The 27,099-nt window shown below is 51.8% G+C and overlaps 1 protein-coding gene and 1 long non-coding RNA gene across 4 annotated transcripts; one reads left to right on the forward strand and one right to left on the reverse strand.

The window, feature by feature from the left end:
• Positions 1-57: 57 nt before the first annotated feature.
• On the reverse strand, positions 58-5,618 carry LOC137201973 (uncharacterized). Its single transcript, XR_010932420.1, has 3 exons — positions 5,144-5,618; positions 986-1,079; positions 58-683 (listed from the first exon to the last, which is right to left on the reverse strand). It is a non-coding gene; the product is annotated as an uncharacterized lncRNA (long non-coding RNA).
• A 52-nt stretch (positions 5,619-5,670) lies between these two features.
• Positions 5,671-26,522, forward strand: ESPL1 (extra spindle pole bodies like 1, separase). 3 transcript variants are annotated; one of them, XM_067696689.1, is made up of 31 exons: positions 5,671-5,944; positions 6,257-6,349; positions 6,532-7,590; positions 7,872-7,976; positions 8,135-8,255; positions 10,204-10,340; positions 11,693-11,886; positions 12,191-12,430; positions 12,654-12,798; positions 12,906-13,044; positions 13,238-13,377; positions 14,324-14,458; positions 15,513-15,632; positions 16,124-16,295; positions 16,688-16,816; positions 16,950-17,106; positions 18,009-18,118; positions 19,188-20,176; positions 20,619-20,973; positions 21,211-21,333; positions 21,706-21,919; positions 22,021-22,211; positions 23,091-23,218; positions 23,343-23,465; positions 24,343-24,498; positions 24,607-24,777; positions 24,903-25,007; positions 25,191-25,306; positions 25,468-25,551; positions 25,720-25,884; positions 26,156-26,522. In XM_067696689.1, exons 2-31 carry the CDS (start codon positions 6,269-6,271, stop codon positions 26,355-26,357), a joined length of 6,306 nt encoding a protein of 2,101 aa, XP_067552790.1. In that variant the 5' UTR covers positions 5,671-5,944; positions 6,257-6,268; the 3' UTR covers positions 26,358-26,522. The 3 variants fall into 3 exon arrangements, with proteins under 3 accessions (XP_067552790.1, XP_067552787.1, XP_067552789.1); XM_067696686.1 differs by having other exon boundaries at positions 5,673-5,944; positions 21,172-21,333; XM_067696688.1 differs by having other exon boundaries at positions 5,713-5,812; positions 21,172-21,333.
• Positions 26,523-27,099: the final 577 nt, after the last annotated feature.

The raw sequence follows: 27,099 nt of genomic DNA on the forward strand, positions 1-27,099 counted from the left end.
GTTGTGAGGTGAGAGGTGGGGTTACCAGCAGAAGGTTTGTAGTTCTAGCCTCTCTAAGACTGCCTCCAGGGCTGCCCTGGTGGCGCAGTGGTTGAGAGTCCGCCTGCTGATGCAGGGGACGCGGGTTCGTGCCCTGGTCTGGGAAGATCCCACATGCCGCGGAGCGGCTGGGCCCGTGAGCCATGGCCGCTGAGCCTGCGCATCTGGAGCCTGTGCTCCGCAACGGGAGAGGCCACAACAGTGAGAGGCCCGCGTACCGCAAAAAAAAAAAAAGAAAAAAGAGCCTAAGACTGCCTCCAGCTTAAACTGAGAGCTGTGGAATTGCCTCTCAACAGAAATGGGTGGGAAATGCCTGAGGCCCCTAGATCCTCTATATCTTGTTACTCTGGGGTCAGGCACCCTCCCCGGTTGCCAAGCAAACACCTTGCTCCACATCCAGGGTGAGGTAGTCTCTGGAGCCTATGGGGTGGATGCCCATGCCACTGAGCAAAGATTCCAGGGGCTTGAGCTGCGTCTGTGACCACCTCTTGGGGCAAATCCGGAGACTTCCTTCAGGAGCAAGCTTGCAGCTCAGCACATGTGTGCTGTCTGCCTTCTGCCTCTGCGGCTGTAGAGGCACCATTTGTCCAGCATCACCGGGGTCCACCAGCTCCTGTATCCTTGCATGAAACCCAAGTGAAGGGCTGCCAGGGAGAGAGAGCAGTGAATGGATGAGGGACTGGGATCTTGTCTGTACCTGACTCTTCCCCACCCAGAGTGAGTGAGGGTGAGGGAGCCATCAGGGCAGGAAACAGTACCAGTGGGAACACCAGTTCTGTGAGCCCCTCCCTGCCTCACCTCCGATTGTATCTGCCTTTCCTCCTCCCACCCAAACCTGGGCTTCTCAGGGGAAGCAGAGCCAGCAGTTAAGAAGGGTGGGGATGGAGGGAGGGTAGGCCCAAGGGTGTGTCCTGGAATGTGCTTGAGGTGGGCATGAGGGACCTACCTGTCTGGAAAAGAGGTTGATGACCTTTCCGTGGGTCCTAGACTACTTCCCAGACAGGAAGACGCAAGACTTTCCAAGAGCTGCAGGTCCAAACCTGTGTGGCGAGATAGTATCACCTGGTGTAGGAGGAATGTGGGGTGGATGTGCTCCTGCAGGGTGAGGCCAAGGGGGAGGGAAGAGTGGTGGTCTCAGGTCCCTAGTCAGACAAGGGAAAAAACACATTCCCCCACCCAGCCTGCAGGGAATAGAAGTTGAGGTTAAGTATGAAAAAACAGGTATCTTTTCCTTCCCCCATCTTGAGGCTAAAACAGAGTCTGCTGCAGTAACTCCACTTCCCCTTTCTGCCCTGTGGAGCTGGACCTCGATGTACTTTAGTTATTTGTAGACACTCCGTCTCTCTCTACCACAGTATGATCTCCTTGAAGACAGGAGGAAATTGTGTCCTATTTGCCCTTGCCTCCCCCATATATATACACACAAGTGGGGGCTTGGCCCGTGGCTGTGCTCAGTAAATGTCTGGAGAGGAGACAGGCTAGCTCACACGTGGCTTTTCAAGAGCTGCCCATTTGGGAAATCTATTAGACTAGAATCCAGAGCCTAGTTAATGATTTGTTGTTTTGGATGACAGTAATTGTTTACTGATGGAAGCATGAGGAGGCCCCATATTCCTAAGTAACAGGGAAATGGGGGGGTAGAGGAGACAGACTAATGAGTTTCCCTTAGCTTTGTCCCTGCTGAGCTTTCTTCAAAGGAGCTGGTAGCAGATAGAGTGGGGAGGGTTCTTCTTGTCAAGACTCATCGGGTGTGAAGAGCTCACAGGCATCTTAGAGATTGTCCAGTCAGCCTTAAACATATTTTTATTGAGCACCTACTATATGCCATGCACTGTATTACTAGGTGCTGGTGAAATTTTTTACCCAAGAGGAAAACCCACTTAAAGGGCATGTAGCAAGTGGATGGCAAAGCCAAGGCCAAACCTTGCCTCCTGCTGTCTGCGCAGTACCCCTTCTATATGGCATGTACTGACTCTGTCCCCTGGGTCTTCACCTACCTGCCTTTCCCCCTCTAGCCCTCTTCCCTCCTCCTGAGCCCTGTCCCTGGAGAAGGGCAAGAGTGTGGGAGCACTTAGCCGTGGCCACCTGGCCCACCTTTGGATATTTACCCATATGGGGCAAATGAGGGATTGCTTCACCAGGCGCATGCTGCCTGCAGAACGCTGCTTGTGATGCCTTGCTGAGAGGCAGCAGAGGGAACTGGTGAAGAGCATGGAGTCAGAGCCTGACTGCCTGGGTTCAACCTTGTGCCTCAGTTTCCTCATCTATAAAATGGGGATGATGGTGTAGTTTCTACTCCTAGGGCTCATGTGAGGATTAAATTAAGCACTCAGAGCAGCAGCTGGCCCCCAGTGTAAGTACTACATAAGTGTTTGCGTTCATATTTTATTGTTTAACTTTTTCAATCCAGCTGAGCCTAGCCAGATTTGGGTGTGAGAATGAGTGGATGGGACTGTAATGGGGTATAGAACTTTCCAACCCATCCCAGTGGTTGGGTGATTCCCAGCAGTGTTTATCCTTGGTCCTGGCCCAGAGAGCAGGATCAAGCTATCTGAGAAGCCTTCTACTTTGGGGTATGTGAGCAGCTGAGGAGGGTGTCAGTGTGTTCCACTTGAACTCATTTCCTCTTCCTCAAGTGGGAAGGTCAGCTTGGTGTCAGACTTGATACACACCACCATCTTTCACTAAGAGAGGCTCCTGATTTTCTGACTTTCCATCCAGCTGGATATATAATTATTTTATTTGGAGCATTTAAGTGATCCTGAGGAGAACAGAAACAGCCCAAGGAACCAGGAGCCAATGGACAAGAAGGCAGGAGGACTGGGTCATGAGGACAGTACTGCGTTCTGAGGCTGGAGAATGACCTCTTCCTGGAAATTCAGTCCCTGCTCAGGGAGGGGAATGGCTACCCCCAGTGAATAGCCATGACCCTTTGGCTGGGTCTAGGTTCCACTCCCCAACACACTTTCCCTAACCCCAGTCCTGTGGTTCTCCTTGTTGCTTTTATTATTTTTTGCCACCACTTCCCCACAGAACCACAGAATAGAATTACTAGACAAACAAAAGTTTGTCATGCTTGGGATCAGACCTAATGTTATAAAAATATGTCACATTTGCTTTAATAATTTTTTTTTTTTTTTGCGATACGCAGGCCTCTCACTGTTGCGGCCTCTCCCGTTGTGGAGCACAGGCTCCAGATGCGCAGGCTCAGCTGCCATGGCTCACGGGCCCAGCCGCTCCGCAGCATGTGGGATCTTCCCGGACCGGGGCACGAACCTGTGTCCCCTGCATCGGCAGGCGGACTCTCAACCACTGCGCCACCAGGGAAGCCCAATAATTATTTTTAACAATAAAGTAATATGGGTTCATTGTAAAAGAGTCAAATGCAAATACAGAAATATATATTTAATATAAATATGTGAATGTAAATACATGTGTATATAATGTTAAAATACATATATTTATATTGATGTATAAATATATTACAAATATAAATACATATAGAAATATAAAATGTAAAAAATGATAGGCTCCCTTAAGCCTGCTCGTCATACCACTGTTAAATGTTTATAGTCTAGTGCATAGAATGCTTTTTAATAAAAACGAATCATAGCTTTCATGTTGCAACTTGTTTGTTTTTTACATAAAAGTATATCTTGTTTTTTACATAAAAGTATATCTTGGTTTTCTCTTTTTAAAACGATTGAAATCCATAGGAAGACTATAACAAGCATTCATGTATCTCTGGCATCTTCATACGTCATTATATATAAAACACGCCTTTTAACGGCTGCGAAGCCTCATTGGGCCTTTGGAAAGCATTTCATATCTGTTCTAGTTGAGGCTGGCAGAATCCCTGGCAGGGAGCGAGGCTAGATGTTACTACCCCATTTCACAGATTAATAATAAATTCAGCTGGGACTAGAACCTGGCTCCTCTGTCCAAACTCAAGTTGAAAGCTCTTTTCACTGTCCCGTACTGTCTCTTTGTAAACATCAGGGATTCAAGTGAGGGATTGAATTATGTGACTCAAATTCACATTGGTCAGCACTTTTTTTTTTCAGTTTTATCGTAGTTCTTTTTTTTTTTTTATGTGGACCATTTAATTAATTAATTTTGGCTGCACCGGGTCTTAGTTGTGGCATATCTTTGCTGCCGCATGCGGGATCTTTAGTTGCCTCATGCAGACTCTTAGTCGCAGCATGCATGTGGGATCTAGTTCCCCCATCAGGGATCGAACCTGGGCACCCTGCATTGGGAGTGAGGAGTCTTACCCACTGGTCCACCAGGGAAGTCCCTTGTCAGCACTTTTTGATCTCTATAGAACTTCCTTTTTGTTAGAAGTAGAAGACGCATAAAAAAAGGATGTTTTAGGGCTTCCCTGGTGGCGCAGTGGTTGAGAATCTGCCTGCTAATGCAGGGGACACGGGTTCGAGCCCTGGTCTGGGAGGATCCCACATGCCGCGGAGCAACTAGGCCAGTGAGCCACAACTACTAAGCCTGCGCATCTGGAGCCTGTGCTCTGCAACAAGAGAGGCTGCGATAGTGAGAGGCCCGCGCACCGCGATGAAGAGTGGCCCTCGCTTGCCACAACTAGAGAAACCTCTCGCACAGAAACGAAGATCCAACACAGCAAAAATAAATAATTAAATTAATAAACTCCTACCCCCAACATCTTCTTTAAAAAAAAAAGGATGTTTTCTGCCCTTCAGGAGAATCAAATAGATATACATAGGGAAAAAGTCCTAGAACACTGTCAAAGCACTGACTGCTAAGGAGTAAGCAAGACGAAATGAGTACTGAGAGAACTGATGTATCATACACATTCAGCCCCTGCAGCAATATTACCATTACAGCGCTGAGATTCTTCGTCATTGCTTTTTTTTGTTGTTTGTTTTTAAATAGTCTTCCCTGCTAGATCCTCAGCTCCTAAAAGAGGTTGATGATGATGAAGAAAACCAATAATAGAGAAGGATGAGTTAATAGAGTTCATCAGGGAAAAGCTAACTGGAAGACCCAAAGTTGTGAACTGAATTCTTTGGAGGAAGGGAAGAGAAGCAGAGCCAAGTGAACGTGTATGTTTGGGGAAGTAGTTAGTACTTACCGAATATAAGCGATTAAAAACTGCGAAGTATCCCAGTGAATGAGTTTCCCGTCGTAACTCACAGCTTCCACCCCACCCCTCTACCCTCCATCCCCCATCAAGAAGATCCTCTGTCTTCCTCAAACAATCCAACTGATGCAAGGAGCAAGGCTGGAAGGCAGAGAGAGCTGGAAGTCGCCACAGTACTCATGTCAGTGGCCCCGGAAAACTATATTTTTAAAGAATTCTATGAAAGGCTATACCCTTTTTTCCTAGTAACCCAAACCGCGAGTTTCCAAGTAAGTTCTTTTTGTTATCTAACCTATTTCCCTTGTCTGCAAATTTAAACTCTTTCCGAGCTCTGAAGATAAAGGGGAGGAGAAGGAGGCAGGGGACTGGCCTTCACAATAGCAGCTAAGCTACATGTAGCTGAGGAAGTCGGCCCCGACTAGAAAATGTGGAAAAACCCGCATTCCCGAAAGGCTTTCGCCCTCATAGCGGCTAAACCCCGCCGGCCGGCGTCACGTGAGGACGCAGCGCGGCGAGTAAACTACAACTCCCAGCGCGCCTCGCGGCCCGCCGACGTTACGTAGCTCTCGCTGATTGGTCGCTGGGCATATTTGAAAGGAGGGGCTGGCGCGGAAAACGAAGGATACATTTTGGATCCTTGCGGAGTACTCAGTCTAGTGGGTAAGTCCTGCCTCTGGGAAGAAGAACTATCTCTGGGACGGAAGGCCTGGAGGTACTCGTGAACGTATGTATGCGCCGAGGTGAATGGGGCCCCAGCGCTGACTTGAGGAAGAGGCCGGGCGTCTCTACGAGGTAGGGTCGGGAGACCTCGGGACGTCCTGGTGGTGCTGAAGAGCTCGGTGGAGGCCTCCGGTGTGGGGCGTTGGTTGGTGGGACGGGTAGTGAGGCTGGGGATAGGCTGGGAGGAAGGAATAGCAGAAGCGTCGGTTTATAACGGGAGCCCGGCGTCTTGGCATGTATGTTTTTCCGATAGGATTTCTGATGGGATTTTTTGCCCCCACCCCCACCCCCCGCCTTCCGCGGCCTTCAAGCCCTTCTCCCGCCCTTCATTTAGCTCCTTTACAAATCTTCTCCGCCTTCCCTAATCCGTTTTCTTTCCCCTAGTCCCGCGGCACCATGAGGAGCTTCAAAGGAGTCAACTTTGGGACTCTGCTAAGAAGTCCAAAGGAGGCTGAAGAGCTGCTGCCTGACTTGAAGGTGGGAGTGCTGTCTGGCTGTGGATACACCTGGCTTACCAAGCTGAGCTGTTTTGTTTTTTGACTTATTTGAAGAGACAGATTAGTAGGAGATCCACTCTTGAGCCATCTCATTTCTAGTTCCTTTCCCTATCTTTTTTTTTCTCCTTTGGTAGCCTCATTCACATCTTCTTCTCCTCCTAGGAGTTCCTGTCCAAGCTTCCACCTGATTCTCCCAGCTGCCGATCTGATGCCGAGAGGAGGCAAGCTTGTGATGCCATCCTGAGGGCTTGCAACCAGCAGCTGACTGTCAAGCTGGCTTGCCCTAGGCACCTGGGGAGCCTGCTGGAGCTGGCAGAGGTGGCTTGCGATGGCTACTTGATGTCTACACCCCAGCGCCCACCCCTCTACCTGGAACGAATTCTCTTCATCTTTCTGCGGAACACTGCTGCACAGGGAATCCCAGAGGCCACACTCCGAGTCGCTCAGCCCCTCCATACCTGCTTGGTGCAGTGTTCTCGACAAGCTGCTCCCCAGGACTATGAGGCTGTGGCTCGGGGCAGCTTTTCTCTGCTTTGGAAGGGGGCAGAAGCCCTGGTGGAGCGGCAGGCTGCATTGTCAGCTCGGCTAAAGGCCTTGAGCTTTCTAGTACTCTTGGAGGATGAAAGTACCCCTTGTGAGGTTCCCCACTTTGCTTCTCCCACAGCCTGTCGAGTGGTAGCTGCCAATCAGCTATTTGAAGGCAGTGGGCATGGTCTGAATGAAGCAGATGCTGATTTCCTAGGTGACCTGCTCTCCAGGCATGTGATCAGAGCTTTGGTGGGAGAGGGAGGGGGCTCTCCTGGTCCTCTTTCCCCGCAGAGGGCCCTCTGTCTCTTGGAGCTCACCCTGGAACACTGCCGTCGCCTCTGCTGGGGCCACCACCACGCCAGAGCCACGAGGGCAGTGGAGAAGGCCTACGATTACCTGAGGAGCACCAGTCTGGCCCCCAGCCTCCAGCTTTGCCAGCTGGCAGTTGAACTTCAGCAGGTTGGCGAGGGAGGACCCCAGGCGGTGGCCAAGCTTCTGCTCAAGGCATCAGCTGTCCTGAAGAACAGCATGGAGGCGCCGTCACCCGCACTGCGGGCATTGTGTGACAGCTGCCAGTTCTTCCTCTCAGTCCTGGAGCGAGGCACCAAGGGGCACTATGGACCTGATGCCATTCTGGGCCTCTTTGCTTTTCTTGGAAGCTACTGTTGCCTCATCCGGCAGCTGCAGGATGGCGTGAGTTAAGGACCTAGAGGTAGGGTGGGAATGTGGTTCTGTGGACTCCATCGGGCTAGGGTCTTGGGTAAGATCTGGAAGCCCTGGCTCCCGCCTTGGTGAGCTGCTCTCTGGACCATGCCTGCCAGCCAGCAAGCAGCCTCGTATACGCTGAGAGGGCAGTGGCCCATCCTGATGTCCTTCTTCCTACTCCCCGGCTGTCTCAGCTCTCCAGGGCTCTGGGCCAGTCTTCAGCTTGGAGCTCCCTGTCCCTCAAACCAAGCTCCCCCTTCCTTCCTTAGGTCTGTGGGGACTCCGCCAAGCAACTTCAGGCTTTGGTTCAGATGCACTTTCAGGGACTTCACCTCTACACTACGGTGGTTTATGACTTTGCCCAAGGCTGTCAGGTACCATCTGGAATCAGAAAACCTGGACCGGTCCTAGGGTCTGGAGTTGCTTGACTGCCCTCAGTAGAGCTTTGGGGTTGCTTTGGCTTTCGGCACAAGGTGGGGTGGACATCACCTTAGACCTATTATGTTTCCTCTCACCTTTTTTGTCCCTTCAGGAAGGTGATTTGGCTGACCTGGCCCAGCTAGTGGAAAGTTGCAAATCTACTGTTGTCTGGATGATGGAGGCCTTACAGGGCCTGTCAGGCCGAGAGCTGACTGACTACCTGGGGATGACTGGTTAGTGTCCTAGGGCCCAGATACAGGGTTCTTGGGAGGGTCATCGCTTGTTAGGCAGGCAAGTAGCAGTAGCTGGATAGTTCTGTGGGACCTCCCTATGGCTTAGGGAGGCAGTGAGAAAGATATTTATAAGGATCTCTGTATTTAACAGCAGGAGAGAAGTGATGAGGCTCATTTATCATAGCAGATGTGAATTTTTTTCTCATTGGCTTTGAAATCTGACTTGGTATTTGTTTCATGAAAATGTAGAACATTTATAACTTAATTTTTTTAAAACCAGGTAGAACATTCACATGATTCAAAATACAAATTGCACAAAAGGGCGTACAGCGAAAAGTCCCTCTACTGCGCTTAATCCTAGTCACCCAAGTCCCACTCTGCAGAGGCAGCTAATATGGTCAATTTCTTATGTATCCCTCTAGAGATATACTGTGTATATTTACTATATGTATATATACTATGTATATGTATATATTAACCAACAGGCATGAATATTTCTCCCCACTCTTTTTATTGAAATATACATACAGGAAAATACAAAGATCATAAGCAGACAGCTTGATGGATTTTTACAAAGTGAGCTTGGTTTGTAACCAACATCTAGGTCAAGTAACAGAGCATGACAGAGACACCTGAAAAAACCCCTCTTTGTGCCCCCTTCTGGTCCCCACACCCCAACAGTAACCACTAACTATGCTAACAGCATCAATTAGTTTTACCTGTTTTGTATTTCATAATAAATTTCCCCCTCAGTTTTACAAAAAGCATAGCCCTTTAGTTTGAATTATATAAACCTAATGAGTTCAGTCACTAGAAGGTTTTGGAGCGTTTTTCATATTCATATTATCAGGTTGAACCTGGCCACAGGTCATCAGGAGTCACAAAAATTAATAGTATGAAAATTCTTCCCACAGAGTATTGATATTGAAGACCTTCTTTATTTTCTCCCAGCCATCTATATCGATAGCCAAGAAGCTGCCTAAACTAGAACTTAGGAAAATTGTATTCATTCAGTGAATATTTATTGAGTACCTACTATGTGCTAAGCACTGTTCTGAGTACTTAGATATGTCAGTAAATAAAACAAAGATCTCTGCTCTCATGAAGCCACATTCTGGTTGGGGGAGAAAGACCATAAACAGTAGAATAATTGAAGTACAACATGTTAGAAAGTGATCAGAAATATGGAGGGAAAGGAAAAGTAGAGCAGGATAAGAAAGGGAATTAGGAGGTCAGGGCAGGTGAGGGGGGGCAAATTACCATTTAAACAGGTGGTCAGGGACTTCCCTGGTGGTCCAGTCGTTGGAACTCCACGCTTCCAGTACAGGGGGTGCGGGTTCAAATCCCCGGTTGGGGAACTAAGATGCCATGTGGCCAAAAGAAAAAAAAAGGTGGTCCGAGTAGGCCTCTTGGAGAGGGTGACATAAGCACAGCCTGGAGGGTGTGAGGGAACTGACCCTGTGGAAAACTGGGAAAGGACGTCCCCTGGCAGAGGAAACAGCCAGTGTCAAGGCCCTACAGCAGGAGAGGGGCTGGCGTGTTCAAGGACTAGCAGGCTACTGTGGCTTCAGTGGAATGAGGGAAGGAGAGGGAAGTAAAGGATAGGCCAGAGCGTTTCCCCCAAAATGCTGACCTTTGGAGCAAGATGAAGACAGAGATTGGCATGTGAGGAGAGACAGGCCCTGTGTGGGGATGAGGACTTGGCTCTTGTAAAACAAGTGCAGAGAGGCTGGCTGGTGTGGGGTTACCTTCCTGGAATGGAGGGCATGGGCTGACTTGGAGCATGAAGGGGAGAGCTGTCCCGTTCTCATTCCCTAGCGATGGGGGTTCCTGGCTGATCTGGGGACTGCTGAGCTGACCACAGGTTTAGCATCTCTCTGCTGCCCCTCCAACAGCAGAGGGCAGTGGAACCATTCCTGCGGTCAGCTGTCCTCTCTCTCCCCTGCAGCCTCTTACACCAGTAACCTGGCCTACAACTTCTATAGTCACAAGCTTTATGCCGAGGCCTGTGCCATCTCCGAGCCCCTCTGTCAGCACCTGGGCTTGGCAAAGCCAGACACCTATCCTGAGGTGCCTCCTGAGAAGGTATGAGGGCAGGAGGGAGGTTATATTGAAGGGAGGAGGGGGCTCCAGTAGCATGAAAGGGCCTGGCCAGGACCCTGCCTTGGAGTAGAGAGTTAGGAGCTGCATGTTGGCAGCAGTGCCTGGGGCAGTGTTTCCCGGACCTCACCTGTACTGTTATTTAATTTTTTTGATTCATTCACTTTTTTTTTTTTAATCTCACCACGCCTTCATATTTACTTTTTTTTTTTTTTTGATTCACTTTTTATATTTAGCCTTGTCCTGGGCCAGTGGTTTTCAACCTGACTAGACATTAGAATCACCTGAGTGAACTAAAAAAAAAAAAAATTCTAAAGCCTGTCCTAAGCTAATTGCTTCAGAATCTCTGACACTGGAGCCCAGGCATCTGGATATTTTTCTTAAAGTTCCTCTACGTGGTCCTTTGGGCAACCAGAGTGAGAACCACTGTCATAAAGCAGGAATACCCATGAAATGATGGGTTGGCAAGACGGGTCAGAGAGGGCCTTGGGTTTCGTTTGATGAGCCTCTCGATTTAAGTGGAGGCCTGGTATCGGATTGGTATCTTGGGCTTCTCGGCATCACTGTGGCGAATAAACAGAAGGAAAGGACAACACCAGGCACCCAGGCGGCTCTAGCAGCCCAGGCAGGAAAGGGTGGGCGTCTGAACTGAAACAGCTTCCCAAGGGATGGAAAGAAGTGGGTGAGTGCAAGAAGTCAAGGATTAACCTGGAAAGTGACCGGTGTGAGGGAGGGAGAAGGAAGAGGCCAAGATGGTCTCGCCTTTCCAGCTCAGGAGAAGGTGGTGATTTGCTGAGAAGGGTCAGGAGGGGCTTCCCTGGTGGCACAGTGGTTGAGAGTCTGCCTGCTAATGCAGGGGACACGGGTTCGAGCCCCGGTCTGGGAAGATCCCACGTGCCGCGGAGCAACTGGGCCCGTGAGCCACAACTACTGAGCCTGCGCGTCTGGAGCCTGTGCTCCGCAACAAGAGAGGCCGCGATAGTGAGAGGCCCGCGCACCGCGATGAAGAGTGGCCCCCGCTTGCCACAACTAGAGAAAGCCCTCGCACAAGAAACGAAGACCCAACACAGCATAAATAAATAAATTAATAAACTCCTAACCCCCAACATCTTCTAACAAAAAAAAAAAAAGAAGGAGCAGGTTTGCAGGGGTGTGGGTGACGGATATATGGGTGGGATGGGTCGAAGCCTCAGGTTGAGAGCACCCAGATATTTAGTTCTTAGGTGTCTGTGGGGCGGGCTTGGGGGCAGGAGGACCCTGAGCACACACATCCTCCCCCATGGTACAGACTCCTTGCTTCCTCTCTCCAGTGTGGTCTGTTTTCTTCCTCTGGTCAGTTGCACAGATGCTTCCGGCTGCACGTAGAGAGTTTGAAGAAACTGGGTAAACAGGCCCAGGGCTGCAAGATGGTGACTTTGTGGCTGACAGCCCTGCAGCCCTGTGGCCCCAAACACATGACTGAGCCAGTCACCTTCTGGGTCCGGGTCAAGATGGATGCAGCCAGAGCCGGAGACAAGGAGCTACAGCTGAAGTGAGTTGGTGGGGAGGGGGACAACCATTTTTATCCCCTGGAGAGGGCTGCTTTGGCACTCATGGTCACATTCATCCTCATGTCTGAAAAAGGCACTGTTTCCTCCATTCATCATTATGGATTGAGTGCCGACTGTGTGCCAGCCACTGTGCTGGGTAGTTGGGGGGACAGCGGTGACAGGCAATTGCTCTTGCTTTCACCACTGGAAACTGAGCTCTCAGCAAGCTGAGGCGGGGACTCCTTGGCCTGGGGCAGAGGCGCCGTGCTTCATGGGCTCCCCGGTGCTGAGCCTGCCCTCTCTCAGGACGCTGCGAGACAGCCTGAGCGGCTGGGACCCAGAGACCCTGGCCGTCCTGCTCAGGGAGGAGCTGCGGACCTACAAGGCGGTGCGGGCCAACACGGGGCAGGAACGTTTCAATGTCATCTGCGACCTGCTGGAGCTGAGCCCCGAGGAAACTCCGGCCGGGGCCTGGGCCCGAGCCACCCACCTGGTGGAACTGGCTCAGGTGCTCTGCTATCACGACTTTGCCCAGCAGACCGACTGGTGAGGAGGAAGGCCTGGGAAGGCCACTCTTGCTTCTTGCCCTAGCTCCTCTTACCCTTCCTGGAGCCCGTTTCCCTCTCCACGTCCCTGAGCACTCCCTTGAGTTTGTGGTCATGGGAACTCAATTCAAAGGATGAGGCCAGCTGTGCTGCAGAAGGCCCTTCCCAGGACAGCGTGGCAGGCACTCACAGTAGCCTGGCTTAAGTGCGTCTTCTCCCTATAGCTCTGCCTTGGATGCCATCCGGGAAGCCCTGCAGCTTCTGGAGTCTGTGAGGCCCGAGGCCCAGGCCGAGGATCGGCTTCTGGATGATAAAGCACAGGCCCTGCTGTGGCTCTACATCTGTACCCTGGAGGCCAAAATGCAGGAGGTGAGATGGCTGCTGTGGGGTTGAGCAGGACTGGATACAGGGTTTATTTTCCCTGGGCCCCAGTAAGCTCGTGACAACTGTGTTTTCACCCTGGTCGCCCCATCCAGGATATTGAGCGGGATCGGAGGGCCCAGGCCCCTCGTAACCTGGAGGAGTTTGAAGTCAATGACCTGAACTATGAAGATAAACTCCAGGAAGATCGTTTCCTATACAGTAACATTGCCTTCAACCTGGCTGCAGATGCTGGTGAGGACCGTGAACGTAGTGTGGTGGGATGGGGCCTCCTCTGTGGCTTCCTGTGGGTGCCCCAGGTGTGAGGGAGGCTGCCCTGTGGAGTGGAAGGTGGGCACAAGGGCAGAGGCCATTATGGGGAAGAGGACCACCTTTCCCCAGATGCCCACACTGAGAGAATGGCTGGTCCCTTTCTTCTGACTTACAGTTCAGTCCACATGCCTGGACCAAGCCCTGGCCCTGTGGAAGGAGGTGCTTACAAAGGGGCAGGCCCCCGCTGTGCGGTGTCTGCAGCAGACAGCAGCCTCCCTACAGATCCTAGCGGCCCTCTACCAGCTGGTGGCAAAGGTAACGGGGCAGGGCGTTGACACGGGCCAGAAACCCAGCTCCTTCACCTTCTTTGGCCTGTGTCCTTGCTGAGAAGTCATGTCATCCAGTGTGGGCTGTGTCACCAGTCTCCCTGAGTTAAATCCAGGCTCCAGCGTTTACTAGTACATGGCCTTAAACAAGTTGCTTAACCTTCCAAGCCCATTTCCTTATTTCTAAAATGAGGGTAATAATACTACTAACTCATAGCCTTGTTAGCATTCAGTGAGATAATGCGTGAAAGATGGTGTGTGTAAACGGAATACTCAAACGTTAGCCATAATTATTGATAATTATCAGATAATTTGAGACCTGTATACTCAGAAAAAATACATAAATGCCTACAGATACAATTTTACATTTTTACATGCAATGTCAGGTTTCAAGGACTCCCTGAAGCTCTTCCCTGGACCCCATATTAGGAACCTCTGAAAAAGGACGTTGCACATAGAGGATCTTTGTTACTGTGGGCATTAGGTCATATTGCTAGCAGGAGGAGCCTGGGAAGCTGCCTGAGCCCTAGATTTGAGTCTCGGCTCTACCACATACGTGTTATGTGAACTTAGACAAGCAGCTTAACATATGTTAACCTATTAGTTTCCTCGTCTGTAAGATTAGGGTTAGAGTTGCTATGAAAATAAAGTGAGCTGGCACAGTGCCTGGCACATAGCAAACGCTCAGGAAATCCTGGCTATTGAAGACACCTGGCGTGTGGGCTTTAAAACAAGTGAGGGGGTAGGAGGGTTTGCAGACGCCCTCGCTGCTCTCCTCTCCGGCTCCCTGAGGATGGCCAGTGGTTGCTCGGTCTGGGTGGCCACATTCCAGCCAGGCCCTCAGGTCAGACCAAGGTCCCAAAGGGCTGGAGGGGAGGGGCTAGAAATGAAGGCTGAGCGCGAGCTGGGTAAATATGCTGCTCCTGGCCCCCCAGCCCCTGCGAGCTCTGGAGGTCTTCCTGCTCATACGGATCGCCTCCCAGAGACTGGAGGACCACGCGAAGGCAGCCGGCTCCTCCTGCCACGCCACCCAGCTCCTCCTGACACTCGGCTGTCCCAGCTACGCCCAGGTGAGTGCCCAGCCGCGCTAGCCTGGGGCTGCAGGGGGACCTGGCTTCGGTGACCCAGCTCTCCTCTGAGAAGGTAGGCTACTGAAGGAGTGGCTTCTCTGCCTTCCGTGCCACATTTGGCTGAAGGATGGTAAAGTGTGGAGTGGTTGGGACGCAGCTGGGGGAGAGGAGGCATCTTTCTCCGTCTCACTGCCAAACCAACTGTTCATTCAGTCTTACCTAGTCGGCACTGGCAATACGCTGCTAATCCGGGGTTTCCCAGCCATTTCTGTTGTCCCAGTTGATGCTTCTTGTTCACTTAGGGCTGTTAACAATGTATCCTAACTGGTCTCCTGGCCTCCAGTTCCTCCCTTTTCCACTCCGGCTACTAGCGGCATCATGTTAGGCACAGATCTGATCTTATCTCTTTTCCTGCTTAAAGGATTACATTGGCTTCTCCGCTACCTGAGGGATACTGTCCAGACCCTTTACTCTGGATTGCACACCTTCTATATTCTGGTTCACTCTTTGTCTCGCCGCTCCACACCATGAACTTTATGCTAATCTGTACCACTTACTTTATATTCCTCATACGTACCCCGCTGTCTTTGGTTGTGGTAGACCCTTCACCCTAAATGCACCCTCGCCCCAACTTTATTTTCCTTCAGCAAACCCATACTTTCTTTTCAAGGTCTAGCTCAGTTGTCTCCTTCATAAAGCATTTTATATGTCCCCTTCTTCAAGGGTAAAATCAACCACTTTCCCTGGGTCCTGGGTGCCACGCCCCCCCCGCCCCCCCCCCCCCCGCCCCTGCATTGCAAGCTGTTGGATGGAAGGGCCCGCTTACAGCTTATCCAGCTTTGTCTCTCTAGCTTAGTGGTTAACAGAAAGGTACTAAATGAGCATTTTAGTGAGTGAGAATAATTCCTACGTAGACTACAATATTTGAAATAATTTAATATTTAATTGGACAAGGTCAACATTTTGCTTGCAAATGCTTTAATCTGCTTTAATTTGGAGAGTCCGGCTGCCTCTCCTCACCAGCATGCTCACGCACCCCCGATTGCTTCCTCAGTTGTACCTGGAAGAGGCAGAATCAAGTCTGAAGCTTCTGGATCGCACCACAGATACATGCCTGCTCCTTTCCCTGACCTGTGACCTCCTGCGAAGTCAGCTCTACTGTGCTTGCCAGAAGGTGCTTCTCTCTTGATCCCCGAAGGTCTTGGGTATGGGAAGGATTTTAGGATTCTCCAGATAACCTGTCTGGCTCCTGAGGCTTCCCTGGAGCTGAGGAGAATGTTCATGGCCCCGAGGAGCAGAAACATCTCGCCTTGCCCTCTCCCGTGGATCGTCCACGTGTGCTTCTCTAGGAGCCATTCCATCCTTTTCATCCTTTTCCAGCTCCCTCTGGGGCCAGGGGGAAAGTCTGTCCCGTGACTAGAAACTGGGATGACACTGGCGCCCTCGACTGGAGATCCAGTGGGATCCAAAAGGCTGGGCTTCCTCACACACTAGCTGTGTGACTTGGCTGAGTCTCCTGCCCTTTCAGGCTCTAGTTTGCTCTCCAGCTTTTATCATCTGAAAAGCAGGGGTTTGGGCTACGTGATCCATAGGGGCACCTTGAGCTCTGAATTGCTGACCCTGCCTCACTCACTGCTCTCCTCCGCCCCTGCCCCCTCCCCCCAGGTGGCTGAGGGTGCCTCTCTGCTGCTGTCTGTGCTTCGGGACCCTGCCCTCCAGAGGCCATCCAAGGCCTGGTACCTGCTGCGCGTCCAGGCCTTGCAGCTTGTGGCAGTCTACCTGAGCCTCTCATCAGGCAGCCTCTCGGCCTCCCTGTGGGAGCAGCTCTGTGCTCAAGGTGAAAGAAGAGGGTGGATGGCCCTCCTTGTGTGGTTTGTCCGCTGTCAGCTCTTCTCTGCCCTCGTCCCCTCTGCTGTCCCGCTGCGTGGATGAACCTAACTAGAAGCTGCCCAGAGCAGGCCTGGGATAGCAGATGAGTTTCAGTTTGCTTGCTGACTCTAATTGACTGCTCAGTGACTGCCCTGAACACGACACTGACAAGGGTTCTGAGACTCCATGTGGCCTCGGGGGAGAGAGTTCTGTGATTGATTAGCTCTGTCTGCCTTGAGTGTGGGGGGAGAGGGTGAGAGCATGCTTCGCATTTGCTTTCTTACTGTTTGAAGGTGGTGGAAGTTCTGGCCACATCATCTCCCTTCTTGTCACTCCCACCTTCCCCCCACGCTTGCGCAGGCTGGCAGACACCTGAGATAGCGCTCATCGACGCCCACAAGCTCCTCCGAAGCATCATCCTCCTGCTCATGGGCAGCGATGTGCTCTCGGCTCAGAAGACAGCTGTGGAGACACCATTTCTGGACTACGGTAAGTCCGAGGAGGAGAGCTAAGGTGGAAGGAACAGGCTAGATGGCGGGGCTGGCAGTTACGTCTGCAGAGGATCCAGGCTACGGGTCCTGGTTCCACATGATGATGGTCTCGTCTCTCTCCTTTGCTACAGGTGAAAATCTGGTACAAAAATGGCAGGTTCTTACTGAGGTGCTAAGCTGCTCGGAGAAGCTGGTCTCCCGCCTGGTCCACCTGGGTAGTGTGAGCGAAGCCAAAGCCTTTTGCTTGGAGGCCCTGAAACTTACAACAAAGCTGCAGATACCGCGCCAGTGAGTACAGGGCCCAAGAGGATGCCGATTCCCAAACCTGAGTGCCTACGACCTTGACCGTGGGTTCCCAAACTGTTCCACAGATTAACATGTTATATTTGGACGGGTTGGTGGAAGAATGCAGCATTCCATGGCGAACAAGTGGGAAATGCTGAGTTAATCAAGATTAGATGTTTTCATTTCCTGTAGGACTTACCATGTCCTCCAGTATGCTAACACACATTATCAATCTCCAGACGGGAGATCTAGTATACAGTGTTTCCCTAAATCTCTTCGCCTGGAGGATCCTTTTGGTGAGGAGTTCGGTCTGGGAAATCCTGTCCTCAGGCACGAGGGTGAGTTGGTTTGAGAGATGAGTGTAGAGGGTTTTTGTCAGGGAGTGCCTGAAGTCAGCCTTAGGAATTAAAGGCCTTCTGGACACTGGAAAAGACTGTGATGGCTCTGCCTGGGAAAGGGGCAGAAAGACTCTCTAGGAGGGCTCCCTTGGTGGTGCAGTGGTTAAGAATCTGCCTGCCACTACAAGGGACATGGGTTCGAGCCCTGGTCCAGGAAGATCCCACATGCCGCGGGGCAACTAAGCCCGTGCGTCACAACCACTGAGCCTGTGCTCTAGAGCCCGCGAGCCACAGCTACTGAGCCCACATACCACAACTACTGAAGCCTGCGTGCCTAGAGCCCGTGCTCCGCAACAAGAGAAGCCATGACAATGAGAAGCCCGTGCACCGCAATGAAGAGTAGCCCCCGCTCACTGCAACTAGAGAAAGCCGGCGCATGGCAACAAAGACCCAACACAGCCAAAAATACAAACAAACAAATAAATAAATAAATTTATTTTTTAAAAAAAGACTCTCCAGGAAAACAAAGGATTCCACTAATGGGTCGTCATCTTCTCTCCCAACCAGGTGTGCCCTGTTCCTGGTGCTGAAGGGGGAGCTGGAGCTGGCGCGCAATGACATCGACCTCTGTCAGTCGGACCTGCAGCAGGTTCTGTTCTTGCTCGAGTCTTGCACAGGTGAGCAGCCCGGCCCCTATGCCCGTGGGCGGTGGTGAGAGTGATGCACGCACCGCAACACAGCTTTACATGTCAAGGTTAGGTTCTCTTCTAAATCAGACTGACTTCTGTCCCAGGGCAAAGCTCCCTTCACTTCAGTCAGACCATTGGTGTCCCTCCTTCAGATGGGCTGTCCAGGACTACCTTACCTGCTTCTAGTTTTCAGTGCTTATATATATATATATATATATATATATATATATATATACATACACACACACACACACACACACACACACACACGTATAGATACATATGTATATATATTTTTGTTGTTGTTTTTGTTTTTCTGGGTTTTTTTTTTGTTTGTTTTTTTTGCCTGTGCCATGCAGCTTGCGGGATCTTAGTTCCTGGAGCAGGGATTGAACCCGGGCCCCTGCAGTGAAAGCACTGAGTCCTAACCACTGGACTGCCAGGGAATTCCCAGCACTAATATATTTTAATTTAAATAAAATTGAATATTCAGTGCCTTAGGTACTCGCCACACTTCCTGTGTTCAGTAGCCGCACATGTGGCTACTGTATGGGGCAGCACAAATGTAGCATCCGCAGAAGGACTTAAGCTAATAATAAAATATTGTATCTATGGTGCTTTTTTTTTTTCCTTATCAACCACTTTTACCTGTAGTATTTCACTGGACCCACACAAAATCCTGGAAAGTTGAGTTGGGAACATAGAGTTTTTTCATTTGTAAACTCAGAAAATTGAGAAATTCAATGTTTGAGGCCAGGATCATGGGGCTAGTCAGGGGCCAGAGACAGGATTAAGACTTGGGCCTCGGGGTGCCGGCCTTCTGGCCTGAGCCATGCAGCCTTCTGAGCTGCAGATACGGGAGCTCTGTGGGCTGTGCTGATGCATTGTTAGAAGGGCAGAAAATGTTAGGATTTTATTGAAAAAATAGCAAGGATGCTAATATTTAGTATGTTAGTACAGTAACGTATATGAACAGTTAGTAGGTCGTTGGCCGCTGAGGTAGCTCAGGACACACTGGTATCATTTCTCCCAGTTTTGTAATTCTTTTTCCACTCAGAGTTTGTCGGACTAGCGCAACACCCAGACTCTGTGAAGAAGGTCCACTTGCAGAAGGGGAAGCAGCGGGCCTGGGTGCCCCATCCTCCAGAGCTTCCAGAGGAAGAGCTTGTTCTAAGAGGCCCTGACCTGGAGCTGGTGGCCACCGTGGCCAAGGAGCCTGGCCCTGTAGCACCTTCTACTAACTCCTCCCCAATCCTGAAAACAAAGCCCCAGCCCAGCCCTGGCTTCCTGACCCATTTGCCCACTTGTGACTGCTCACTCTGTGCCAGCCCTGTCCTCTCAGCAGTCTGTCTGCGCTGGGTGTTGATCACAGCGGGCGCGAGGCTGGCCATGGGCCATCAGGCCCAGGGCCTGGATCTGCTGCAGGTTGTGCTGAAGTGTTGCCCCGCAGCCAGTGAGCGCCTCACCCAAGCTCTACAAGCTTCCCTGAATCACAAAGCACCCCCCTCTCCTGTCCTGGGCCTCTTCGATGAGATCTCGGCTCAGGCATACGCACAGCTGGCACTGGAGGGGCTGAGCCAGCCGTCAAACAAGAGCCTGGGGAAGATCCTGGAGTTGGGGCTAAAGTTTGTGGTGGCTCGGATACCCCACCTGGAGCCCTGGCGAGCCCACCTGCTCTTGGTTCAGGCCCTTGCAAAGCTGGCTAGCCTCAGCTGCTGCACTCCTCGACTTTTTGCGAGCTCCTGGGGCTGGCAGCCACCATCAGTAAAGACCCCTGCAGGCTCAGAACACTCTAAGCCTTGGAGCCAAAAACATTGTGGACGAAGACGCCAGCAAGAGGTCTCTGCTACCCTGCCGCTCTCAAATACCTCTCTGAAAGGTCTGGAAGGTGGAGGACCACCCTGTACACCTAAGCCCCCAGGCCGGGTCAGGCAGGGTGGCCCTCGTGTCCCCTTCACTGTGTTTGAGGAAGTCCTCCTTACAAAGAGCAAGCCTGAGGTTCCCAAGGCCCCCAGGGTACAACAGAGGTCCCAGACACGCCTCAAGGTGAGATGGGACTGTGGCTAGGTGGTACTGGTGTTGAGTGGGGGTGATCCTGCAGAAGAGTTCTGCAGAGCAGGTGTCTCTGGAATAGCTTCCTAGGGCTGGCGGGGGTTGGGGTGGGGAACCTTAAGCTCTCCTGTTACTGCAGGACCCTTACATCTTCCACAGCAAGACCTAGTTCAAGTCCATCTTTGTTTCAGACAGAAGGGACTTTTCTTCACTCTATACGGTTCCTTTCCCTTTTCATCCTCCTTATCTTCTCTTCCTTCCTCCTCTCCCTCCTTCCACAACCCAGGGTTACTGCCCCTGGCTGAGTGTGGCCTAATACCTGGGAGGTTGATTCTTAAATCTTCCCCAAGGGCCTCTATGATGGCGCTTCCACAGCGCCACCTGCTGGCGGACAATGTCTTGTCATTTGGCCCTTCTCCCTTTCCCACCATCCTAGGTGAACTTCAGTGATGACAGTGACCTGGAAGACGCTGTCTCAGTTGGGGCACGGCTTGCAGAGGGACCCAAGGGACGGGGCACTGCTTCCCGGGGCTGCGGCCGGGGCCGGGGCCGGGGCCGGGCCAGGAAGGGCCCGAGCGTGAAGACAAACTCGGTGGCCGCCCAAGGCAGTGCCCCTGGGCACCCTGGCCTCAGTGGTAGAAGCCGGAGGGTCAAGAAGCTGGCATCAGGACATTGTGAGGAGCTGGGCCCCGAGATGATGAGGACCATCCTTGAGGAGGAACTGACTGACAAGCAGATGGAAATGAGCTTTGAGATCCTCAGGGGCCCTGATGGGGAAGACTCAGCCTCAGGTATGATGGCAAGGGTGGAAAATAGAGGTCCATGATTTTTTGGGGTTGCCCTGGGGCCAAAACATGAGAAATAACTGGTGCCAAAGATGGAACAGGAAGAAAGTTCTTTTGCTGGCTCTGGGACCAGACCCTAGAAGGGAGAGCAAAGGGGATGGCAGGAAGAGGGAACTCTACAGGAAAGTCGTGTTGTCTGCCCAGGTGGGAAGACCCCAGCTCCAGGGCTCGATTCATCCATAGGAGAATGTGAGGTGTTGAGACGGGATGCCAGCAAAGAAGAGCTGCCCGTCCGGGGCCCAGACAAGGAGAGAGACAAGGATCTTGGTCCTCCGCTCCGACTCCCCTCGGCCCCCGTAGCCGTCAGTAAGTATGCTGACCACAAAGGTGTGATCACTTGATCCCAGTGCCTTTCCATTACTGTCCTTGGTTCTGGTTTTGGACCATCTGGATCTGGCAGCCTTTGAACCTGGGTTTGAATCCTAGCACTCTTTGTCTACTAGCTGAACTCTAGTCACTCCACCTCTCTGAGCTTCAATTTACTTAACCGTAAGGTGGAATTTGGGGAGGATGGAGAGAGTTGATGCATGTAAACTGCGTAGCTCCCCACTTGGCACACTGCCCTTCATAAGTGGTAGCTGCTGTTTTCCACGTGGGAGAGGAGACAGACACTCATTCTTGGAAAGTTCCTATCAGTTAGGAAGTCGGGGATTCATCGGTGTCTTGACCTTCCTCTAGGTCTCTCTATCCTGGATTCCATCTGTGACTCACTAAGCATTGCTTTCCGTGGGGTCAGTCACTGCCCTCCTAGTGGGCTCTACGCTCACCTCTGCCGCCTCCTGGCCTTGTGCCTGGGCCACCGGGATCCCTACGCCACTGCCTGCCTTGTCACCGAGTCTGTCTCCATCACCTGTCGCCACCAGCTGCTCATCCACCTCCACAGGCAGCTCAGGTGAGTGCCCACCATCCCTAAGGCTTGTGCTGGGACAGACTGGGGGGAGTGGTCCAGACTTTGAAGGAGGCAGAACTCACCCCCTCTTGTGTTGCCTGCAGCAAGGCCCAGAAGCGCCGAGGATCGCTTGAAATAGCAGAGCAGCTGCAGGGGCTGAACCTCCAGGAGAGGCCTGGAGACATACCCCTGGCCCGCATCCAGCGCCTCTTTTCCTTCAGAGCATCGGGATCTGGCCACTTCCCCCAGCCTGAGAAGGAGAGTTTCCAGGAGCGCCTGGCTCTGATCCCCAGTGGTATGGCGGCAGGCATCAGTGCCTCTGCTGTTCTTTTATTCATCTTCTTAGGGAAGAGTTGGGTGAAGGAGTTTAAGGCATTAGTTAGTTCACACACACGTTTATGATCCTTACGGAAGGATCATAAATTTTCCATTGATTAGACATTTTGTAACTCTCACCAAACAGACATACCTTAAATCTAGAAGTCTTTCTTTTTTCTAATTAATTAATTAATTAATTAATTAATTAATTTTTGGCTGTGTTGGGTCTTCGTTTCTGTGCGAGGGCTTTCTCCAGTTGCGGCGAGCGGGGGCCACTCTTCATCGCGGTGCGCGGGCCTCTCACTGTCGCGGCCTCTCCCGTTGTGGAGCACAGGCTCCAGACGCGCAGGCTCAGTAGTTGTGGCTCACGGGCCTAGTTGCTCCACGGCATGTGGGATCTTCCCAGACCAAGGCTCGAACCCGTGTCCCCTGCATTGGCAGGCAGATTCCTAACCACTGCGCCACGGGGAAGCCCCTCTTTTTTTTTTTTTTTGAATCTCAATTTGAGTTACCAGCAAATTCAGTGTTTTTCTTTCTTTAGGGGTAAGTTGGTTCAAGTGTCATGGGTCTTCCTATGCTAACACGAAACATGTTCACGGATGATTTGATTGCCTCACTGTATGTGGGGAGTGGTGGGGGGTAGTGGTTGTTAGTTTCTGTAGGGACACAAATAAATACAAAACATGGTCTCTGACTACAGGAGCTGTTAGGGTAAGGGAGAGCACCTTTGAACTCCAGTGGCCAGGGAAATCTTCTAGGAGTTGTCTTGAGTGATGGACAGGGATTGCATGCAGAAGACAGGGAAGGGAATTCTTTGTAACAGCTGAAATAACTCTGGGCACGTCCTGTGTGTCAGGGGTGACCGTGTGTGTGTTGGCCCTGGCCACCCTCCAGCCTGGAACCATGGGTGACACCCTCCTGCTGACCCGGCTGGAAAAAGACAATCCCCCAGTCACTGTGCAGATCCCCACTGCCCAGAACAAGGTAGGTTTTCTGGGCTGGGGAGCAAAGTTGGGCTGGGGCAGGCTTCTGGTCAAGCTGTGGCTGGGGGATGGAGATATGGTGGTCACGTGGACAAGCAGAACTCTTACAACCCCATCTCCCTCAGCTTTCTGTGAGTTCAGCCCTGAAAGAGTTTGATGCCATCCAGAAGGAACAGAAAGAGAACAGCAGCTGTACTGACAAGCGGGAATGGTGGACGGGGCGGCTGGAACTGGACCGCAGGATGGAGGTGTGTGTCCCCAGCGTGGGGTGGGATCGGCCTGTCCTAGGAATATCTTCTCTCTCAGGGGTCCCAGGTTCTTGCTGAGCCACCTCAAGTCCTTTCTGGAAGTGTAGGCCTAAATAAAAAGTTATGTCACTTGGGAAGCACTTTAAACAAGAGTCTGAGACTGGAAGGGGTTATGGCAATGGAATGTTTAAAGATAAGTACAAAAAAAGAAGTTAAGCCCAAGTATCAGCCTCCCGACCACAGCTTTCATTTCACTTCCTGGCTTTAGCTTTTGCCCACCTGTTCGTATTTGTCAAAACGTAGTGATTTATTACAAATCATCTTTTTTTTAAAGATATATATATATATATATATATATATATATTTTTTTTTTTTGGCTGTGTTGGGTCTTCATTGCTGCACGCGGGCTTTCTCTAGTTGCTGCAAGCGGGGGCTACTCTTTGTTGTGCTGCGCGGGCTTCTCGTTGCGGTGGCTTCTCTTGTTGCGGAGCACGGGCTCTAGGCGCAGGCTTCAGTAGTTGTGGCTCGCGGGCTCTGGAGCGCAGGCCCAGTAGTTTTGGCGCACGGGCTTAGTTCCTCCACGGCATGTGGGATCTTCCCAGACCAGGGCTCGAACCCGTGTCCCCTGCATCGTCAGGCAGATTCTTAACTGTTGCACCACCAGGGAAGTCCCCCTACAAATCGTCTTATCTATACTCCCCCAGAGTCTCAACAAATGAAAAAATGTTTCTCGCTTCTTGCCTTTTATGACTGGCAGTAGGATAAATAAGGCACATCCACTTATTGGAAGACCCATTTCCTCGTCTCCAACATGTCGGTGCCTGTGGGGAAAGAAACTCAGCTTCCTTTCTGACTGACAGCTCTGTTCTGCATTCAGGTTCTCACCACTTCCCTAGAGAAGTATGTGCTGGGCTGCTGGCGGAGGCTGTTGCTGCCATCCAGTGAGGACCCCGGCCCTGCCCAGGAGGCCTCCCGTCTACAAGAATTGCTGCAGGAATGTGGCTGGAAGTATCCTGACCCCACTCTGCTGAAAGTGAGTTGAGCAATCAGGGAAGGGGAAGAAGGTAGCCTTAACTTTCCCACCTGCCACTGAGGGTGGAGATGGGAGCTATGGTACTCAATGACCACTGTTCCCCTGCAGATCATGCTCAGCGGTGCCAGTACCCTCACCCCACAGGACGTTCAGGCCCTGGCTTATGGGCTGTGCCCAGCCCTGCCAGAACGAGCCCAAGAGCTCCTGAGTGAGGCAGTAGAGCGTCTACAGGGTCAGACGGTACCAAGCAGTAGGCATCTTGTCTTGGTGCTGGACAAGGTAAGGAGCCAGGGGCCGGAGGGGCAGCGCCTGGTGGGCAGTGGGTAGCTACTCGCCGCCATGCCCTTTCTGACTCCTGTGTACCCCTGGCTCAGGACGGTAACCTCTGAGTGCTCTTTGCCCAGGACCTACAGAAGCTCCCGTGGGAGAGCATGCCCAGCCTCCGGGCCCTGCCTGTCACTCGGCTGCCCTCCTTCCGATTCCTACTCAGCTACTCCATCATCAAAGAGGTGCGGGGTTCAGGGAGTGGGGACTGGGGGTGATTGGGGACTGGGCAAGAAAAGGTAGAGAAACCTGGGAAGAGAAGAAGGAGGTCTTAGGAATGGATCAGCTGTGGAAAGGGGCTTGGGGTTTGTGGGAGCTTGGGCCCTTGGGCCAGACCAGGATTCTGATCACCACTGTCTCCCCATCAGTCCGGGGCCTCGTCGGTGCTGAGCCAAGGTGTGGATCCTCGCAGTACCTTCTACGTCCTGAATCCCCACAATAACCTGTCAAGCACAGAGGAGCAATTCCGAGCTCATTTTAGCAGGTCAGCGGGAGAAGAGTAAGAAGCAGGGTGGGGAGGGGTAGCACAACACAGGGGCAAATGTCCTTTTCTCCAGAATCAAATGTTGCAGCCCACGTTCTCCCTACTGTTCCTTCTGCCCTCTTTGCCCCATAACCCTTCTTACTCCTACCTTTTCCCTGTAGTGAAGCTGGCTGGAAAGGGGTGGTCGGGGAGGTGCCGAGCCCAGAACAGGTGCAGGCGGCCCTGGCGGAGCGTGACTTGTACATGTGAGTGCTCAGGGCAGGGAGGTGGGGGGAGGGACAGTCCCACAGGGTGGGTATCACCACGGTTTGCTCTGGGGCTTTGGAGCCCCTGACTGGCTCAGGACACCTCTGGAGACACAGCAGAGGCCTGGCCCTGCTAGGTCAGGCTCATCTCGCCTCCTTCTGCCTCAGCTATGCAGGGCATGGGGCTGGTGCCCGCTTCCTGGATGGGCAGGCTGTCCTGCGGCTGAGCTGCCGGGCGGTGGCCCTGCTGTTCGGCTGCAGCAGTGCAGCCCTGGCTGTGCACGGAAACCTGGAGGGGGCTGGCATCGTGCTCAAGTATATCATGGCTGGCTGGTGAGTCTCGAGGGGCAAAGTCCATCCTAGGTCCCCATCCCAAGTGCTTTCCCAGGTCTGAACCCTAAATCGTTCCTCTTTTGTGCCCCACCTCCTTCCTCCCACCCTACTTCCCTGGCATACCTGGGCCCTTAACCCTTTGCCATCCTCTATCCTCCTCCTGGAACTCCCTCTCAACTCACTCACCACCACCACCACCACCACCAGTCGTGTTTTCCTAGGTGTTCTGTTTTAGACCCTTACTTTGTATTTCTTCCTTCTCTTTTCCCAGCCCCCTGTTTCTAGGTAACCTCTGGGATGTGACTGACCGTGACATTGACCGCTACACAGAGGCTTTGCTGCAGGGCTGGCTTGGAGCAGGCCCAGGAGCCCCACTTCTGTACTATGTCAGCCAGGCCCGCCAGGCTCCCCGACTCAAGTATCTTATTGGGGCTGCACCTGTAGCCTATGGCTTGCCTGTCTCCCTGCAGTGACCCCCTTGGAGCTCTCCTGTTGCTGATAGAAGCCATGTGACTGTTCTACCTCCAAACTTAGATTTGGCCCTTACGATAAATATTTTAAATGATTTTCCCCAGTGTTTTATATGCAACATTTCCTTTTGATTTAATTTTTAATATAATAAAGATACATCACTTAAACCCTGTTTTGTGTAGTTCCTCTGAGAACATTTGAAGATAAGACTATTGCTGGCTTCCTACTGTGTAGTACTATAAATAGATAAGAATAGGTTGCAGGAGTTCAAGTCTGAGAGTCTTGGGAAGAAAGGCAAAACCAACAGACAAAGCTGGGCCTGTCTTGGCCTCAGCAGACAAAGCTGAAGGAGAGAGGGGCATCAAAATGCTATTAAGTGGGGACAAAGGCCCAAGGAAAGGTAGAGACAGATCCATTGAGAGTGTCTTGGCCAGGTACCCTCATGTCTATCCTGTCTTCCTGCCCTCAGATATCCTGGGAGTGACACAAGTTTAATGCCTCAGTTGCTTTGCCCCCCTCCTAAGCGGATGTTATAGGCTGCTGTCCCTTCCCCACAAACAGCTGTTACACTTGTTAGTGCCATGCACTTTAGCAGCAGATTCTGGGGGGTTCTGATGCTGATGTACGGTTTATCTCTCCAACTAGATTAAGTTCAGAAGTACGTATCTTTTTTTTTTTTTTTTTTTTTTTGCGGTACGCGGGCCTCTCACTGCTGTGGCCCTCCCGTTGCGGAGCACAGGCTCC

This window comes from Pseudorca crassidens, chromosome 11 (genome assembly GCF_039906515.1).
Source record: "Pseudorca crassidens isolate mPseCra1 chromosome 11, mPseCra1.hap1, whole genome shotgun sequence".
Taxonomy (NCBI): Eukaryota; Metazoa; Chordata; class Mammalia; order Artiodactyla; family Delphinidae; genus Pseudorca; species Pseudorca crassidens.